The sequence below is a fragment of the Pinus tabuliformis genome, chromosome 8, assembly GCF_031772625.1.
Source record: "Pinus tabuliformis cultivar Carrire ecotype Pingquan chromosome 8, CPIR1, whole genome shotgun sequence".
Taxonomy (NCBI): Eukaryota; Viridiplantae; Streptophyta; class Pinopsida; order Pinales; family Pinaceae; genus Pinus; species Pinus tabuliformis.
The window spans coordinates 739,869,723-739,889,473 of record NC_142294.1 but is presented as its reverse complement, the minus strand read 5'-3'; the positions used below and the strand labels follow the sequence as shown (position 1 = coordinate 739,889,473).

The 19,751-nt window shown below is 40.7% G+C and overlaps 1 protein-coding gene across 2 annotated transcripts in view; it reads left to right on the top strand.

Moving 5' to 3' along the window:
* LOC149237701 (uncharacterized) overlaps positions 1 to 19,751 on the top strand; it is a 492,469-nt gene that overhangs the window by 233,330 nt on the left and 239,388 nt on the right. For both annotated transcript variants that reach the window (XM_089372754.1, XM_089372755.1), the window contains exon 19: positions 1,225 to 1,353. In XM_089372754.1, the coding sequence (XP_089228880.1) occupies positions 1,225 to 1,353 (129 nt within the window). The remainder of the gene's footprint in view (positions 1 to 1,224; positions 1,354 to 19,751) is intronic.

The following is a 19,751-nucleotide window of genomic DNA, read 5'->3' as shown; positions in this document are numbered from 1 at the left end:
GAGTGAAGTTGGATAGGACTATTCTGCCTTGACTTGCTGCACCATGTGTAGACCTTTCTTTCATATAGAAGATTAATGGTAACCTGACCCCTCTCAACTAAAGCATGATTCACATTGAATGACGTAGTGGACTAATCGCTACATTCGCATCGAGGTTTGTTTACTATAAACTACCCCTCATAGTTGGTCTTCTCTCCGTTGAAGATATCCAATAGCATGGGGTTTTACTTAATGATTCATCACCTGTGAGATTCCAACATGATAAGATCGCTTTCCGTGTAGTCACTCCATTCTTCCTTGAAAATTTGAAATTTTCACAATAATTATAGTTACTGTATGGAATCACAATTTCATTTTTTACTCCTTGTTACCACAATAAAAGATTTATGTTCAATTGAATATAAAAGACTTGAATGGAGGATTTTTTGTTTTTTAATGGTATTGCAAGCCACCATTAATATATTCCTTGAAATAGTCAGCTTAGAAAACCCTGACATATCTGTTATTTTTTTCTATTTTCAGAAATAATAATGGGTTGAAGGATGATTCCCTAGTGTTTCTTCCATATAATTTTATAAATATTTTTTAATTGAAGTTTAAATACTTATTTATTTATTTCTGTGGAAGAAGGTTCAGGGGAGGGGTGGGATGAGGTGCGGTATGTTCGCAGGTGCAGGGGGTGGGGTGGGGTGGGGTATGTTCGCAGGTTCAGGGGGTGGGGTGGGGTGGGGTATGTTGCCTAAGACAATGGAAGCCTTGTGGTTTTAAGTTCTTCTGTTTGGGATATAGGGTAGTTGATGTGTACCCTGACAACACAACTTTGTTTCCATCACATGCAAAAAGAGTTGTAATAGGAAAATAATCTACATGAATAATGAGATTATGATCTTTTTTGTTGTAGAACATATGATTAATGTTTAATTATCCAACATGTTCAAGTGAAAAATCATAAAAGTATTTCTATTGAATAATGATTGCCTTGAGTTGAATGGTTTATATAATCTTCCCTTTTGCACCATGAAAAATCATGGTTTCAGCACTTTTGTACTTAGTAATCCCATTGACCTATTGGTATTGTCATTTGTTCAACATTAATAAGATTGTCTAATCTTATCTTCAAAATTCTTGTGATGTCATTTATCATTTCTTTATGATCTTTAATATAGGGTAAGATATTCATTTGGTTCTTTGCTAGTTGACTTGTTTTTCTTCTTTGACTTGTAGGTGCTACTCGGTTTGTCGGGGGTTCTTGTTGTCCTTCTTTCCGTACTTGGATCAATTGGGCTATTCAGTGTGCTCGGTGTGAAGTCCACTCTAATTATCGCCGAAGTTATTCCTTTTCTAGTGCTGGCGGTGTGTTAATTTTTCCAAAGTCTCAGTAGATTTAACTATGTATTTCATATTTAAGAATTTTGATTTACTAGATATATGATTTTCCAAATTGGTGTTTAGAGAAATATGAATTCTTAACTTTTTTTGTTCTAGAAACGATTCATTTTAGAACTCTTTTATTTTCTCCAAGTAGGGTATACAATATTGTTAATAGTAGTTTGATTGATTTTGGTCATCATTACATTGTTTGATTACGTACTTTAAAATTATGTGAGCTGTCTAAATATTCACATCTTTTGATGTTTTCATAATCTTAACAATGCAATTACCACTTGTCCATTGAATATAATGAATATTGTCCTTGACATTCCACATAGGCACACACTTTTTTAATAGTAGTTTGATTCATTTTTTTAAACATTGCATTATTTGACTATAATTCATTTTTGTAAACATTACATTGTTTAATGATATAACTTAAAGTTATGGGAGCTCTCTAAATATTCACATCGTTTGATGTTTTTATAATCTTAAAAATGAAATTTAATCAATTGTTGATTGAATATAATGAATATTGTGGTTGATATTCCACAAACGTTTTGGGACAAGGGGGCGAGTTTTAATGATGGTTTGAGAGACATAATTATTATCAAGGGACGACATGGGGAATAATGCAAGGGAACCTTCAACTAAAGTAAAAAACACAGAAGATTAAAAAGAATGAAATAATTAGTAACTCTAATGAGAAATAGAAACATTGGAACGCTAGAATAGATAATTTGAAAGAAGCAACCCATATATATTTTCATTAGGTGATACAAATGTGTATTATAGTTAGGGCCTTTTAACCACCAATGTCTAGGATAACTTTAGGGGTGTCAAAATTTGATAGTCCCTGGGAGTTGAGTGGGTGAATTGAATGACAATCCCAGGGTTGAGAATGACTAGGTTGCATATTGTGTGAACTATGATAGGAAAGGCATCCCTAGTACAAGATTCCAATTGTCGACAATACATTGTTGGGTGTTGTCTCAATAGGTATTAATACAATGTCATGTCCCCATTTTTATTCGTCTTCATAGTACGACCAGGGTGGATTTCCAGGACAGAGGATGGCCAGGTTAGTGGAGCAGGGTTATGTCATTAAGAGTCTCAATGGAGTTTTGAGGAGGTTTTATGGGATTTGATGGCATTCGGTTGGCATATTCCATCATCAGCACAATTTTCCTTTCGTTATGTTGCATTCCAACAACTTTCAATAAATCAGCGTTATTATTGGGCATAACTTAATTAATTATGCTCTAGGTGGCATTCCGGGGAGATTAATTGATGGAACACCTCAGTGTAATAGCTTATTGGAACTAGAACGAGAAGATCTACATGATGGGATTTTTGGATGTGAGTTTCAGTGACCTGAGGGGACATGGTGGCCAATTTACCCTTTTCCCGCATTAAAAAGAATATTTAAATTAAAATAAAAGAGTGAAAAGTGCTCCATGATTAAAATAACAATACAATAGAAGGTTCTAGAGCGGTCCATCAGATCTATAAAAGAGGAGGATGCGGCCATTGGAGATCATCATGGTTTTGATATTGGTTCTTGTATGTGAGGTTGAGAACCCGGTTCTCTACTCCAGAAATAGCCCCAAGATGGAAACCCTCGAGTGATTCAGTGAGAGTGCGCGAGCACCCATCTCTTCCCTCGGTGAATCCATTCAGGGTTCACAGGTTGCAGTTCTTTGATTATCAGTTTATTTGGGGAGGCCCATTGTGCTTTTATTATAGATCTATTTGTTGATTTGGCGTAGCATCGGATGTGCTCTAGCCATGAAAATTGGTGGAGAGGCTAAAGCACATGAGATCTCCGAGACCCAGGAATAGTTATGGAAAATTCCATCCGGATGAGGAGTTATTAAAATAATTAATATTTTTAATGAGTTCTTAAGTCTAAACTTAGGAAAATAAAAATATTAATGGATATTAATAAAGGTAAGGATGAGAAGCTTCTAAGAGATAAGGATCAAGTCTATTTTAATCTTATCCGTTGATTAGGGACTTAATCTCGACCGTTGATTCATCAACAGGAAAAGTATAAGAGGAGGCTTGAGGGTCAGTTGGAGATACACCAAGGGAGACTAGTCAGTTCGATTTATAGAGCAGGGTTTGTTGAGAAATTCGAACCAGTGGTCTAGATTGCAGAGAGAGGTAGCGAGTACATAGTAGAGAGGTAGGGATAGTGTTTGAGGACCAGCGCAGAGATCAGAGTGGCAGACGCATAGCCAATTAGAAAGACGCAGAGGCAGCTGGATTACGTAGTAACTAAAGGGCCTGCGTGGCTGACGTAGAGAGGCCAAGTGCTGACACAGTGAGGCAGAGTGCTGACGCAGGGGGTCTGGGAGCTACGAAGAGGCTAGCTGGGCTGACACTGAGACTAGGGGAAGTGCTGAAAGATATTTGTGGTATTACTGCCGTGTGGTTATCTCTGTTGGGTAAGTCAGTTTGGCACCCTAGGAAACTGATTAATAAAACCCTCCTTTGCTGCACTGGTTTTCCTGCATTGGTTTTTTCGAGGACAATTGTCCAAAAATCACTGTGTTGATGTGTTTGATTCTTGTGTACGTATTTGTTTATGTATATTGATGTGATATCTGCGGTAGAATTTATTTTAATATTTACTGAAGGGATTTTGTAAATAACTTATTGGAAAATAAGTAGGTAAAATAAATCAGTTGTTGCAGTAATAGAATTTCTGTTTAGAAATTTTCACATGGTATCAGAGGAAAGAATCAGAGACAGGAAGGGAAAATCAATTATGGGTCAAGATCGTGATGCAGAGGCATCCACGTTAGGAGACTCGTGTAAATTTTCAGAAAATTGCACAAGAGATAGAAATTTAAATTTCTCTATGCTGGCTTCAAGATTGGAAGAAGAAGTTGCTTGTGTAACAAGCTTTGCAGCATCAGGGGTATGGTATATAGAGTATAGACAGTGGAGCCTCCTGGCATATGACAGGAATCTAGGAATGTTTCTCAGATTGTCAGGAGGAAAGAATGAATTTTCAAATCACCATGAGGAATAAGGCAAAGTGTACTCTAGTAGGAAAGGGTACCATAGTTTTTCAAACAGAAACATGAGCGGTTCCAAGCTACCAATGTGCTGCAAGTGCCAGGACTGGGGATGAACTTACTTTCCGTATCACAACTTCAAAGCAAGGGCTATGATGTTTTCTTCATTAAGGAAAAAGTATACGTCAAACACCCAAGTTGGAAAAAGAAAGTACAAATCGGAATCAGAAGTAACAGGTTGTACAGGTTGCAGCTAGAATCACCAATGGCACTGATAGGCAGTAATGGAGACAAGGATTTGAATGAACTATGGCATAGAAGGATGAGACATTTGCACCATGGGGCTATTAGAATTCTTAGGAAAACTGTAACAGGAGTTCTAGATCTTAGTACAGAATGAGATGATGTATGTAGAGGATGTGCTCTGGGCAAGTATGCCAAAGCAGCGTTTCCTAGAAGTAAAAACAGGGCCAAGAGTGTACTAGGATTGATACACTCAGATATCTGTGGACCGATGTCCACAAAAGCTCTTAGTGGTGCCGAATACTTCGTCACCTTCATTGATGACCATTCCAGGAAAACTTGGATTTATTTTCTGAAAACCAAGGACGAGGTTTTCTGTCGATTCAAAGAGTTCAAGGCTCTAGTGGATAATTTGACAAGAAAGAAAATAAAAGTATTGTGCTCAAACAATGGTGGAGAATATGTCGACAAGGACTTCTTTGACTTTTGCGCTAGGGAGGGCATCAGAAGAGAGTGGACAACTCCTTACAATCCGGAGCAGAATGGAGTAGCAGAAAGAAAGAACAGGACTATCATGGAAGCAGCTAGGGCTATGATGTATGATCAGGATATGCCAAAATTCCTGTGGGCAAAAGCATACAGCACGACAATCTATGTCCAGAATATAACTCCTCAGAGGGCATTGGGCAAGATTACTGCAGAGAAAGTCTTAACTAGGAAGACACCTGAAGTTAGTCATTTCAGGAAATTTGGGAGTTTAGCATATTGCTGTATACTCGAGGAGAAGAGGAAGAAGTTAGATCAAACTGCAAAGAAAGGATATCTAGTGGGATATAGCGAGAATGCTAAGGCATATAGAATCTATCTTCCAGGGAGCAGGAAGGTAGTAGTTCGACAAGATGTGATGTTCACGGAAGATAGGGCCTTTAGAAAATCTCGAGAAATGCCTTCTGAGGAGCAGTCAAAAGATGAACCGTTGGTCAAACCACTTCAACCAGCGAAAGCCAGTACCAAGAATTCTCCTTCAGAATAGGAGGAACCCCAGGAAGAGGAAGAGCTAACGGATGCACCTCCAACAGATTCTGCAAGATGTAGAAGATTTCACCAGTGCACGCAAGAGCAATAAAAGGGAGTGAAGACAGCCAGATAGATATCAGGCCTTAGTAGCTCAGGATGGGGAATCTTCCAGTTTTCAGGACGCTGCTCAACATCAAGTTTGGGTGGATGCATTGGTAGAGGAATACAACTCTTTAATGGTGAATGATGTCTAGGAAGTAGTTCCTAGGCCTCAGGACAAATCAATGGTAGGTTCAAGATGGATCTCCAAGATTAAATATATTGCAGTCGACAGTGTGGAAAAATACAAAGCCAGGTTTGTGGCTAAGGGGTATGCTCAGAAGGAAGGAATAGAATACAAAGAGACCCTCGCCGCAGTAGCCAGGTATACATCTATTAGAACCATGATATTTCTTGCAGCACAGATGGGATGGGAGATTCATCAGATGGATGTCAAAACGACATTCTTGAACGAGTTGATAGAGGAGGAAGTATACATTAATTATTTTTAATGGATGCCTAAGTCTAAACTTAGGAAATTAAAATAATTAAAGGGTATTAATAAAATTGGGTATGAATCTTCTAGAATAAGACAGAGATCGAGTCAATATGATCTGAGCCATTGATTAGAATTTAATTTGGGTCGTTGATTACTCAACGAAAAGATTATAAGAAGGATTTCGATGAGCATTTGGAAACATATCGAGTGAGAGATCAAAGATCGATTTTCTCAAGAGAACAGCGCAACAGTTGCTGAAGAGGTCATCGAGGAGATTCTTGTAGTGAGGGGCAAGTATAGTTTTCCGGTTGGAGAGTTTTCTGATCTAGGGATACATTGCAGAGGAGGCAGAGAGAGATCCAAAAGAGGTAGTGCAGAGTCACGCTGAGGCAGTGCAAAGCATGAGAGGAGATTCGAAATTTGTTGGAGAGTTGAGTTTTAGAGCCAAAAGCCGGGGTGTGAGACTGGAAGGGTAGAGAGGCAAAGTTCTAGAGGCAAATCAATCAACAAGAAGGGTGACACAGAGCCCAGTAGCTGTGACGCTGAACTGCGTAGGCTGATGCAGAGGCACTGTGGCACTTGCATCTAGATCCTAGATCAGTATTGAATCTTCAGTGATAGTGTGAGGTATTTCTCACTAATTTATGTGCCAGTTAGATTCTCTGTATCAGATAGCCAGTAAGGCATCCATAGATTATATTCAGAAACTATTGCATAATAATACAAACTCTCAGCTACTGTACCGGTTTTCCCGCATTAGGTTTTTACGGGGACATTTGTCCAAAAATAACGGTGTCAATTGTGTGTGTGGTTATTTCTTCTTGCTTAGTGCTTGTTTCCGCATATAATTTAATTAGTGAAGGCTGTAGTCGTATTTACTTTGATATTTATAGTATAAGACAGTAAATAACTTGCATGAATTAACAAGTAGGAGAAGTAATATTAGTTTGCTGCAGTAGGGATTTGGGTCTCTAAATTTTCACATGGTATCATAGCACAGGTGAAGCAAGAGAGTAGACTGGAAGAGCCCAATGTTGAAGAGGAGGAGGGAGATCAATGTGCTGCATAGGCAGCAGATCGAATCCCCAGAGAGATTGCGCAGTGTAAGCCAGGAGGGCAAGATTCTCGAGGAAAATCCCAGTGGCAGAGGGAGCAACGTAGTAGCAGATTCAATGCTGAGCAGTCTTCAGGTGTGACGAAGTTTTTTGCAGCGTTTGCTGGGTTAGAAAAGCGTCAGAAGAAGGAACAAGACACTTTTTGAGGGAATTCCTTCCTCAGTGAATTCCGAGCCAAGGAATTCTATTTCTTAGTTGCTGGGCAACAGTAGCAAGGAGCAGATCTACTAACTCTAGCAAGGAGTGCATAGGCCAACCTAGCAGCTGCGTAGAGGAAAGAGGGATCAGTTCAACTTTTGTTTGCAGAAACGACAACTAATGCATGGAGAGATCAAGAGAGGTTGGAAGGACGATCCAACTATGTGATCTGGAAGGCTAAGATCTCCTGCCTTCTAGATGAGCATGATCTCAAAAACTATGTTGATAGTGTGGTAGCTGAACCTGCCAATGCAGATTTTCTCAAGAAGTACAAGGCTGAGATGGCGAAGGCCAAGTGGTTAATCCTGGATGGAGTGAGGGATCACGTTGTATGTCACATTGCTGGCAAAGGGACGGCCAAAGTGACATGGGATGCCTTGGCTATGTTGTATCAAGGATCTTCCAAGTAGCAGAAGATGTACTTGGAGGAGAAAATGAGATCCGTGAGGATGCAAAAGGGGAACGCATTGATCGTTCTTATCGAAGCTTCAGGAAGTTTGAGATCAGTTGGAAGTTGTAGGATCATCACCTCAACCTACAGAGATGGTGAGGTTGGCCCTGAATTTAGTCTCAGAAGAATCCTGGGCAGAGAAAAATTGCTAGATTGGGAAGGGATGTGGGCCGCACTCCAATAGGAAGAGATGAGGTGAGACTTAGTCAAGTGCAAACTTGATGGCAGCAGCAGCAGTGGGACGAAGCCCAAGGAGGAGGAGAATGTAGCCCTTGCATCAAAGGGGCAACAAGAGTAGCGAAGTTGGAAGAAGGACGTCTTGAAGATCAAATGTTTTCGGTGTGGTGAATTTGGTCATTATGCTACGTAGTGTCCTCTCAACAAGAATTACAAGGACGAGAAACATGATCTGTAGGCCGCAATCGCAAAGATTGAGAAAGAGGAGTTTGCCGAGATACCTCCATGGGAGAGGTGGGGTGATCTAGTATTGTAGTTCGAAAGAACTACAGATGGGTAGGATCCTTGAGGAGTCCACCTCTTGGATCAAGACCTTGCTACAGGAGCCCATAGTCAGCAGTAGTAGGATGGACCAGTGTCCGCTGGTGCACTCAGGTGCCAAAGTGACAGATGCAGTGGCTAGTAGTAGTAAAAAATTGAGCAGCGCAGAGCTAGTGCTGGCAGCAGTGCAGTTGGCACAGAGCAGAGTCAGCAGCAACGCATAAGCTTCAATGACAGCACAGATTTTAGCAGCAGTCAAAACTCAGACAACAAATGCATCATACTGAACACAGTTAGTTCAGTATTTTGGATGTTTTTCTGTTGCAGATGTTGCAGTGGAAGCAACAACAGAGTTGTAGTGCAGATGCAGTAGTTGACAACAGTTCACTAGAGTTAGCAGCAACACAAATTAGAGTTGCACAGTAGTTGGTGGGTAGTGATGTCAGCCATTAACATCGCAGAGGGAGATGTTACAAGGTCAGGGTGATGCTTCAATAGGTTGCATTACTAGAGCACATTCCTCGCTAAGAGGGAGTGTTGATTTCTGGTAGCATCAGATGTGCTCTAAGCCTCAAAATTTGTAGGGAGGCTAGGACACATGTATTCCAGAATACCCAGTAATCATTTTGGGAAATTCCACTCGGAGATAGTTTTATTAAAATAATTAATTATTTTTAATGGACGAACAAGAAAGGTGACACAGAGCCTAGTAGTTGTGACGCTGAACTGCATAGGTTGACACAAAGGCAGTGTGGGGCTTGCCATCCAGAGCCTAGATCAGTATTGAATCTATAGTGATAGTATAAGGTATTTCTCAATGATTTCTTTGCCAGTCAGATTCTTTGTATCGGAGATGTTAAATTTGGCAACTAGGGCCAAACTCCACCTTGGTTAGCTCATATGATGGAGATGACATTTTTGTTGGATTCCTATTTCCAAGAGGTGTATGATTAATATAAAGATCATATCATTCTAATATGTATAAATGGCATTAAGAATTTATTTCTTCTATGGACAAATTGTCAAGGTCGGCCAACAATCTAATGTAGGCACAAAAGCCCAAAAGTCACGTCTCTTCACACTCAACGTTGCATTTAAATAGAAGGAGCATCTACCTCATTTGGACATTCATCACCACACACATATCTCTCTCCTCATCTGATTGGGTCATACAAATTTCAGGACAACCTTCTTCTCCTCCACACATGCGAAAGTTTGACTGGGTTTTCTGTTTTCTGCATTGACAGAGTTGCAGCTAACTTTGACCAGCATTGATTGGGAAACATTTGACCTTGTTTGAATGTAATTTTTGTGGGAATATCTCTTTTTGGGTAGGACACATATTTGGGCACAGAATCCGAGATTTTTTAGGTTGTTTGACTAGTGATGACTGCAACAAATTTGACCGCAAAGTTGACTATGCGTTGAACAACTTTGACCGAAAATTTCCAGACTGTTTTGGGCTGATTTGGACTGTCCTTGAAGGCTGAGTTGACTGAGTTTGACCGCGCTGATTCGGAGGAAGGTTTCTGCTGGTTTGACTGTCGTTGACTTTCTGGTTAGGGCATCCTATTGATTGCTGTTTTGCTGCACTGTTTTGACAGTGTTTCGGCAAGGAAGTTTTGTATGATGTACTTTCTCTCTTTGCTGAACTTTTGAAGAATAATAAGAAGATTTGATCAAAGGGTTTTCCCCACATTGGGGTTTTTCCCTGGTATCCACCAAATATTGTGTCCTCTTGTCTTGGCTTGTCTTCTGCTTATTATTTATGTTCTATCTGCATTTACTATCATGTTAATGTGATTGCTAATTTGGAAATTGATATTGGGCTAATAAGAAGAATTGAAGTAAATTGCTCTAAAGCATAAAACATACCATTCTTATCTAAAATTAACATGGTATCGGAGCTGAGGTGAAGACAAAGCCCAAGCAAGAGTGAGAAGAGAAATCACTAAGATTTGTTGGACAAGGACAAGATTCAATGGCCTTCGCATCTTACTTCAAACCTGATGACAAGCTCAATGATAAGTCTGATTATCATCCATGGAAGATGTCTCTTGATTTGACTTTGGAAGAGTAGGTTGTTATGGACTATGTGCAAGGAATATTATTGAACCTCCTTCAAATGCACTGGCTGCCGCTTAGACAAAGTACAAGAAAGGTGAAGTCAAAGCTAAGAAGATCATCAGGGATTCTATTAACAAACATTTGGTTGCATACATCTCCGATTTGAACACATCTAAGGAGATGTATGACCATTTGGTTGGCATGTTCAAAGTTAGCAATGCAAACCAAGTCCTCTTTCTCAAAAACAAGTTGAAGGACATAAAGAAGGGAAGATGTGAAGATATCCAATCTTACTTCATGAGGATTACTGAGATAAAAAATGATCTTCTTTCAATTTGAGAAGTTATTGCTGATAGGGAGCTCACTCTCATTGCTCTTGGAGGTCTCCCTCATGAATGGCATGCGTTCAACACTACTATCCTCAATAATGACATGATTCCAGGTTTTAATGTATTGTTGACTAGCTGTACTCAAGAAGAAACAAGAACGATGGAGAGAGACATGCCTTCAAATAGGAATGATCCTACTGCATTCTCTGCTCATGCTAAAAAGAAGGACAATGCAGGGTCAAAGAAGCAATGTCAAGGAAGACCGGGATTGAAAGATGGAAGAAAGGTTAGATGCTTTATTTGTAACAAGTTTGGCCACTATGCTGGGAAGTGTCCTAATAGAAGGGATATACCTCGGGATGATGACAACAACTACCAGAACAATTTTAGGGGCAACAACAATCAAAGGAATGGTAGGTTCAACTACAAAGGAAAAAGGAATGCTCCCGCTACTCAACATGGAAATGATCGACCTCCCAAAAGATCAAGAAACTCCAGGTATGATGAATCTAATGTTGTAGATAACAAGCAAAAAGAATTTTATCTTATATCTGCCCTCTCTACTGCCTCTCCATCGGATACCTTGGGAAATTGGTTGATTGATAGTGGTGCCTCAAGGCACTTCTCTGGTTATAAGGAAGCTCTTTCAAATCTGATAGAAAAGGATACAAATTTGGAAATCATTCTTGGAGACAATGCATCCCGTGAAATGAGTTGGGAATGTTACTCTTCAATTAAATCAAGGTAGCACCATTCATCTACAATAAGTACTATTTGTACTTGATCTAAAGAACCTGGTATCCATCTCGGCAATGGAGGACAAAGGATTCAAGGTGGCATTCATCGATGGAAAGGTATGTGTTTGGAAATTGAATTTCAAAGAAGCATTTACTCTTGGATTTAGGGTTGACAGCCTATATCAAGTTGGAGGAAGCCCATTGGGAGCTATGCCTTGTGACACACCTCTTCAATCCAAATTATGGTACCAAAGGTTTTCTCATCTACATTATAAGGCTCTACCTGATGCAAGGAAGATGGTGACAGGTATGCCCGAATTTAAAGTAGAACATGAAGGTGTTTGTCAGGGATGTGCCGAAGGAAAACATACAAGGGGACCATTCCCCTCAAGTGATAGCAAGACTACTGACATTTTGCAATTGGTTCATTCTGATCTATCTGGTATGTTGCCTGTGACATCTTTGGGAGGATATTTATATTATGCTATCTTTGTGGATGACTTCTCTCGCAAAACTTGGATTTATTTCTTGAAGAAGAAGGATGAAGTGTTCACATGGTTTCGCTCTTTCAAAGCCTTGGTCGAAAATCAAACAGGGAAGAAGATCAAAATATTGAGGACTGATAATGGAACCAAATATGAATAAAATGAGTTCAATGACTGATGAGCCCCAAATTTTGGTAACATTTTGGGCTCATTTGGCCTACTTACCTTGCTCAACCCTTCATTTTTCATCACTTATGCATCATTTCTTAGTATATTCATGTTATTTGTAGGAAGGAGGGCAGTCACTATGCCTAGGTGGCTAATACATGTTTATTTCAGTTTTTTTTTGACATTAAATGGAGCAAAACCACGCAGATGAAGGCAAGGAGACAACCAAGGTGGCATTGCGGTTTTGTAGGAAGGTTGTCCACAGCCTTGAATGACCTTCCTTGTGATCTCCACCCCAACTCCGAGCTCCAACAGCTATCACCACCGAGCTAGAAGGCAGCCAACGGATTCTAAGGGAACAACAATTTACTTTTAGTTGGTCAGCCAAGCCCCACTAATTTAGGAGGCCAGCTTGGCCCTCATAATGTATAAATATTGAGGCTGTAACCTTCGATGGGAACTTTTGAACCTTTGTTGCAGATTTTGAATTACGAGCTATAGCTCTGTTTTGCTTTTTGTAAGCCATTTTTGGCATGTTGTTAGACTTATGACTATGATCTTTTAATAAAAGGCAGGCAGATTCGAGTTCAGTTCTGAGTTCTTAGAGGAGCTATAGCTCTCAGGGTTGGGCCCAACCTGAGAGCAATAGGCCTCCTTTCTTTGTATTGTTACTTGTCTTTCTTTCAGCATTATATTTCTTTTCCTTTACATGCACTTGGAAACACAGTTTGCTGATTCAGATTTCTTGGTGTGGTTACATAGGTTAGTGTTATGAACAAAGTTGCTTTCAGTAGTTTAGATTAGAGTAAGGATTGGAGTTAATCAGAGTTCCAAAAAAGGTTGAATGCACACTCACTTTCACCTCTGTTTGGGGACCGGAAGTGCAGTCCGTGCCACCCACCAAAAACACAGTTTTACATGTTCATGCAAGCTTTAACGTAATATTTTCAGTTGTAGAAGTGTCCATGCATTTAGATCTTGTGGAAGAACTCTTTGTTTCAGCACCATGCACGATTTTCCCTTAAACTACATTGCTGTTCTTTGGTTTCTAATAAAACAGTTAGAGTAGGTTGATGACATTTCGGTTATACGCAAGACAGAGGTGATTTGTTTCATTTACACTGCGCAACACCACTCTATCATTTCCTTATCCTTCTCAGCCGTGTCTAGGCCATCTACTTATCTCCCAGCTAGATCATTTGCCCACCAACTCTTCTATTATCCACGTTGTTTTATCTTTTCGGCCTTCCATTGCCTCTACCCTCCTATCAACCAACCAGCTTTACACACCCCCACTCCATCTCATCTCTCTGTCCATAAGCCATCACAAGCTCCCCTCTCATCCTCCCTAACCACCCATACAGCTCATTCACTCATCCATCACCAAAAACTCCGATTGCAGAACATCCTGTAGAAATTAACAGACTTCCTGTAGAAATCCTGAACTTCCTGTAGAATCCCCTGCAGACATCCTGTAGAAGCTTGCAAACACGGTTGCCAGGCATCTGAACTTTGTGAACTTCTGTGGAATGATGTTAGGGATCCCTTGGACCCTCTCAGAGTCCTCCTGACCTTTTCCAAGCCTTCCTCCCCTTGAACTACCCCTGCACAGTCAAGACCCAGTAAGAAGCACAGTCATAATAACTCCAACCACTTGAGCAAAAGTACAAAAACATGTTCTCTTCAGATGAAAGTAGTTTAGACCCATGCATCTCATCTCAATAGAAGTAATGGCATCACTTTTAGAAGTTGCATTCCCACCATTGCATCATAAGGATTAAGCTGGTCAAATTAGGGTTTACTAGGGTTTCCATGTTTTGTTGGCTTTCAGTTCATTCTTGCAAAGTAGGTTAATTTCCTTTGAGATAGCTTTCATTCATCACTTAAAAAGCTTCTTCTGAGAAGATATAGAAGTTGGCTTGAGCCCTAGCGGACTTGTGCCAGCTGACCAAGTGACAGCTGCGACAAGAGCTAGTACTTGTGCATACAGCACCGTCGCTTCCAAGTTTGTTACGAACTACCGGGTTGATAAAATTAGAGAAGGAAGCTCCAGGAGTTGTAGCATTATTGGTACAATACTGGAGCCCACCAATGACTATTGTAGAGAAGCTGGCATTAAGAGGGAGATTACTATTGCATATACTCCTGGGCAAAATGGTGTTGCCGAAAGGAAGAATCGTTACATTATAGAAGCCACTTGTTCCATTCTTCATGATCAAGGCCTTTAGAAGTTCCTATGGGTAGAAGCTGCCAACACTGCTGTGTATGTTCAAAATAGATGCCCTCATCAAACGTTGGACTCTGAAACTCTTGAAGAAGTTTTCATCGGTAAGAAACCTGATGTTTGTCACGTTAGAATTTTGGTAGCCCTGTGTATGTTCATGTGCCGAAAGAAAAGAGAAGCAAATTGGATGCATCTGGGAAGAAAGGAACATTTGTGGGTTACAGTGAAACTTCAAAGGCATATAAAATCTATGTGCCTGGTCAAAGAGAAGTGGAAATAAGTCATGACGTCACCTTCGATGAAGATGCTGTTGTTGGTAGGATTAGGAACCTTCCTATTCCAAGAAAGGACAAAGAAGAAGATACAGGAAAGCAGGGAGAACCGCAAGATGAGCCGATGCCCGATGTTGAAGGACCAATGGATCCCATTGATCCACCTCCTCATGAGCCCTTCTCCTCAAAAGGGAGATCCTTGGGCCTTATGGCTTAGGGAAACTCTCGAAGATGCCGAAAGACATATTGCACAAAGGGAAACTTTTCGTGAAAGTAAGAAGCCGAATAGGTACCAAGGGTACTTAGCTGCCATGAGTACCATTGTTCAAATTGAGCCTTGCACATTCGAAGACGCTGTGAAGCACCAAGTTTGGAAGGATGCTATGAACGAAGAGTATGAGTCGACTATGAAGAATGATGTCATGGATGTGGTCCCTAGACCCAAGGACAATTCCGTTGTTACCTCGAAATGGCTCTACAAGATCAAGCATGGAGCTAATGGAAGTGCTGAAAAGTTCAAGGCCAGGTTTGTTGCTCGAGGTTTCTTTCAAAAGGAAGGTGTGGGCTATGATGAGATATTTGCACTAGTTGCCCGATATACCACCATCCATTCGATCATTGCCCTTGCTGCCTCACAAGGATGGAATTTACATCAAATGGATGTCAACACTGCCTTCTTGCGTGGTTCACTTAAGGAGGAAGTCTATGTGGAACAACCTGAGGGGTTTGAGGTTCAAGATCGTCAGAGACATGTTTGCAGGTTGAAGAAAGTCCTCTATGGGTTGAAGCAAGCTCCCTGGGCTTGGTATGAGAGGATCGACAACTATCTGATGAAGCTGGGATTTACAGGAAGTGAAGCTCATCCAAACCTTTACTTTAAGGTTGAAAATGATAAACCTCTCATCCTGGTACTTTATGTGGACGATCTCTTTCTGACAGGTGTAGACCCTCTTATTCATCAATGCAAAAGGGAGTTGGCTTTCGAATTCGAGATGAAGGGCCTAGGATTGATGCACTACTTCCTAGGCTTGGAGGTCTGGCAAAAGTGAGGTGAGATTTTCCTTTCCCAAGGAAAATATATTGTGATACTACTTGAAAGATTTGGGATGGTGGATTGCAAGTCCGTGACTACTTTGATGGAACTTAACTTAAAGAAGCTATGTAGAAGTGCTGTTGGGCCCGACTTGGGAAATCCTTCTAAGCTAAGTCACCTGACACGGGGATTCGGGACACGTAGGATTCGGGATTCGTGGTGTCGGATTCGGGACACGCTGACCCCCCGGAACAGGACACGTTATATATTATTTTATTAAAATATATATATATATTAAAAATTAGATATTATCATATTTCTTACACAAATTTTAATTAATGATACAAATTTATTGATTTCAAACATATATCTTCATCTATAGCTATTAGCATGCATAGTACATACAAAATTCAAATAAATGTCAGTGGTACTGGTCACATAAATGATAAATCTATTAAAAATTTAAATCATGATTCATAATTCATAACTGAAAGACAACTTACAACTACAAGATAGTAAGATAAACACACTGACAACTGTAGTTTTCTCATTAAGTCATCAAATCAAAATGTGTTACATAGGTAGTGTCGGTGCAATGCCAATGACAAATAGAAATAGAAAATATAAAACAACTACAGGTATACAAGCCTCAAGGCATCAATCAGCATCACTATCCCCATCATCATGGTCCCCACTGCTCTCCTCTACATCCTCCTCCCCTGTATCCATAGTCGCCTTTGCATCTGCTGGTATGGAGGCTGACCCCTCTAAGTCATCAAATCTAACAGGCTCTAGCACTGGATCATTGAGATCCATGTTGGCTAATGCCAACTCAACAATGGTGTCCAGACCCATATCATCAGGAACAGTGTTACTTGGGAGCGGGAGCGAAAGCGGGGAGCGGGAGCGAAAACGAGAGCGGGAGCGACATATTCAGAAGCTCTTGGTTTGGAGCTCTTGATTAAATACGAGTTCCATACCCTAATACATGACAAAATTCAATGGAAACATTGCAATCCCCCAATCCTAAAATCCTGAAAAACTGATAAGTTTGCTGGATTTTGAATGAAATCTAAAATTCTACTTTCTCCATATGAAATCCAATGAGGCCGGAACCACTCTCAAACATCTTGAGTCATTTCATGGTAATGTTAAAAATTTAAGTAAAAGGATGAAAATGAAGATTAAGGAGAATGTCACTTTTACTTTAAGAATTTAACATTACCATGAATAGCATATCAATACTAGGGCCTAGACTTGATTATGAAGCTGCCAAAATGCTCTACTCCTTGCTGCAACAGCACAAATCACTTACCAAATGAAAATATTAATGAGTAAACACGCCCTTTTCATACCCGCGTTGAGCTTAGTGAGTCCTGGAAACCGGACACGTGTCCTAAAATCGTGACACGCCCCTGAAAATCGCGACACGCCCCTCGGACACGACGTGTCCTGTGATTTGGACACGAATCTAGACCGAATCGTGTCGGATTCGGGATTCGCAGGGGGTTTAGGACGAATCCGGTTTCCTAGCTTCTAAGTATCGTTTACTCGTGGGAGCTCTGATGTTCTTGGTGAACTCTCGTCCGGACATATGCCTTGTAGTAAATACCCTAAGTCAATTTATGGTCAAGCCTGATCACATACATTGGATTGCTGCCAAGAATCTTTTGAGATATATTTGGGGCACAATCACTTATGGATTGAGAAACACTGCCGGGAATGTGAGGCTCCATGGTTATTCTGATGCTGACTGGGTTGGCAGTGTGGTGGATCGTAAGAGCACATCAGGATATTGCTTCTTGCTAGGTTTTTCTTTGATATCCTGGATGAGCAGGAAGCAGAAATTGGTTGCTTTGAGCACTGCCGAGGACGAACATATTGCTGCTAGTATGGCCTCTTGTGAAGCTGTTTAGTTGAGGAAGCTCTTTAGTGAGTTGTTTGGACATGTGCTAGATACTATCGTGATCTTCTACGACAACCAAAGTGGGATTCGTCTTTTTGAGAATCCCGTGTTTCGTGACCACTCTAAGCATATTGATATCAGGCACCACTTTATCCAGGATATGGTACAACGGGGAGCAATAAGGCTCCATCACATTGGGACTGATGAACAGGGCACATATATTCTTATGAAGCCCCTAGGGAAGGTCAAATTCTTAACTTTCTGTGAACGAGTTGGAGTCGTGGAGAGACCCTCTTATGAGGGTCCCATTTGAGTTGGATATTGAGCTCTGGGAACTCTGGGGGGCTTGGGGTAGTTCTTGGAGCGATGAGTGACCATAGGGTGAGTGGTTCACCTTCCCCTAGTGGTGCGCTGTGTACAAGGTGAGTGGTTCACCTTCCCCTGTGATACCCCATAATGGTTGATATATGCATAGGCTGAGTAGTTCACCTTCTGTTGTGGTATATGAGTAGGATGAGTGGTTCACCTTCTCCTGCTGATACATCCTACCCATGTAGTCCGAGACTCATGGGAAGTACCTCTGATCTGGCTAATGAGTTGGGAAATGAGGATAGGGACCATAGTACTACCGATGGACGCATCGTGTACTACCGTACTCCCTATGCTAGGATGTTTGATATTGATCTGGGATCAATGGAGACTGACTTCGGGTCAGTGGAGAGTAGTATGATACACTCTCGATCATTTCTTCTTCATTATTTCTTCATAGTTGAGAAAAACAAGATCAGGGATGACAGGGATGGTAAAGATTGTTAGATGGTTTGGCAGGTGGAGTTCTCCCTAGTTGAGAGGGAGTGTTAAATTTGGAAACTAGGGCCAAACTCCACCTTGGACAGCTCATATGATGGAGATGATATTTTTGTTGGATTCCTCTTTTCGAGAGGTGTAGGATTGATCTAAAGATCATCTCATTTTGATATGTATAAATAGAATTATGAATTTATTTCTTTTATGGACAAATTGTCAAGGTTAGCTTGCAATTTTAGGTAGGCTCAAAAGCCCAAAAGTCACGTCTGTTAGTTTTTGGTAGCATCAGAAGTGCTCTAGCCTTGAAAATTGGTCGAGAGGCTAAGGCACATGAGTTCTAAAGAACCCAGAAACCATTTGGTGAAATTCCACCCGGATTGTATTTTATTAAAATAATTAATATTTTTAATGGAGTTCCTAAGTCTAAACTTAGGAAAATTAAAATATTAATGGGTATTAATCAAAATATCGGTGGGAATGATCTAGAAGGCGGATCAAGTCATGTTTCAATCTCAGCCGTTGATTAGAGATTTAATCTCAGCAGTTGAAGATTCAACAAGAAAAGTATAAAATGGAGGCTTGGGGTTCATTTGGAAACACACACGAATTGATCTAGAGTTCGATTTTTGGGGCTAAGAAGCTGAGAAATTCGAATTAGGTGATCATTCAGCGGTAGAGGGGCAGAGAGAATCCGAGAGAAGGAATTTCCAGAGAATACTAACAGAGAGGTGGAGAGAGCTTGCAGAGAGGCAGCGCAGTAGCTGGGAGAGTTGACGCTGGGCCAGTTTGGGCCCACACAGGCTACAGTGTTGACGTAGAGCTAGAAAGGATTGCGCAGAAGGGAAAAGTTGCCTGTCAAGCAGAAGCCGGAATAGCCAAGATCGCTGACACAGAGGGCAGAAGAAGTGACACAGGGTTGACACAGAGCCTGAAAGGCTAACGCAGGGCCCAATGCAGAAGTAGCCGGGGTTAGCCATTCCTGTTGCTGGATCAACGGAAATTTTGCCAGGTGATGTGAGGTAAAACTCACTTAGATTTTCTGCCAGTATTTACTCTGTAAAGGATTGCTAGATGAGCATCCTAGATTTGTATTAAGATATTTCTGTTGCATAATAATAAACCCTCAGAACTGCTGCATCGGTTTTCCCGCATTGGGTTTTTCCCGGGATTGTTGTGTCCAAAAATAAGTGTGTCTTATGTATCTTGTTCTTTGTTCTGTTTTTTGTTTCATGAGATCAAATATTTAATTAGTGTAGGCTACAAAAG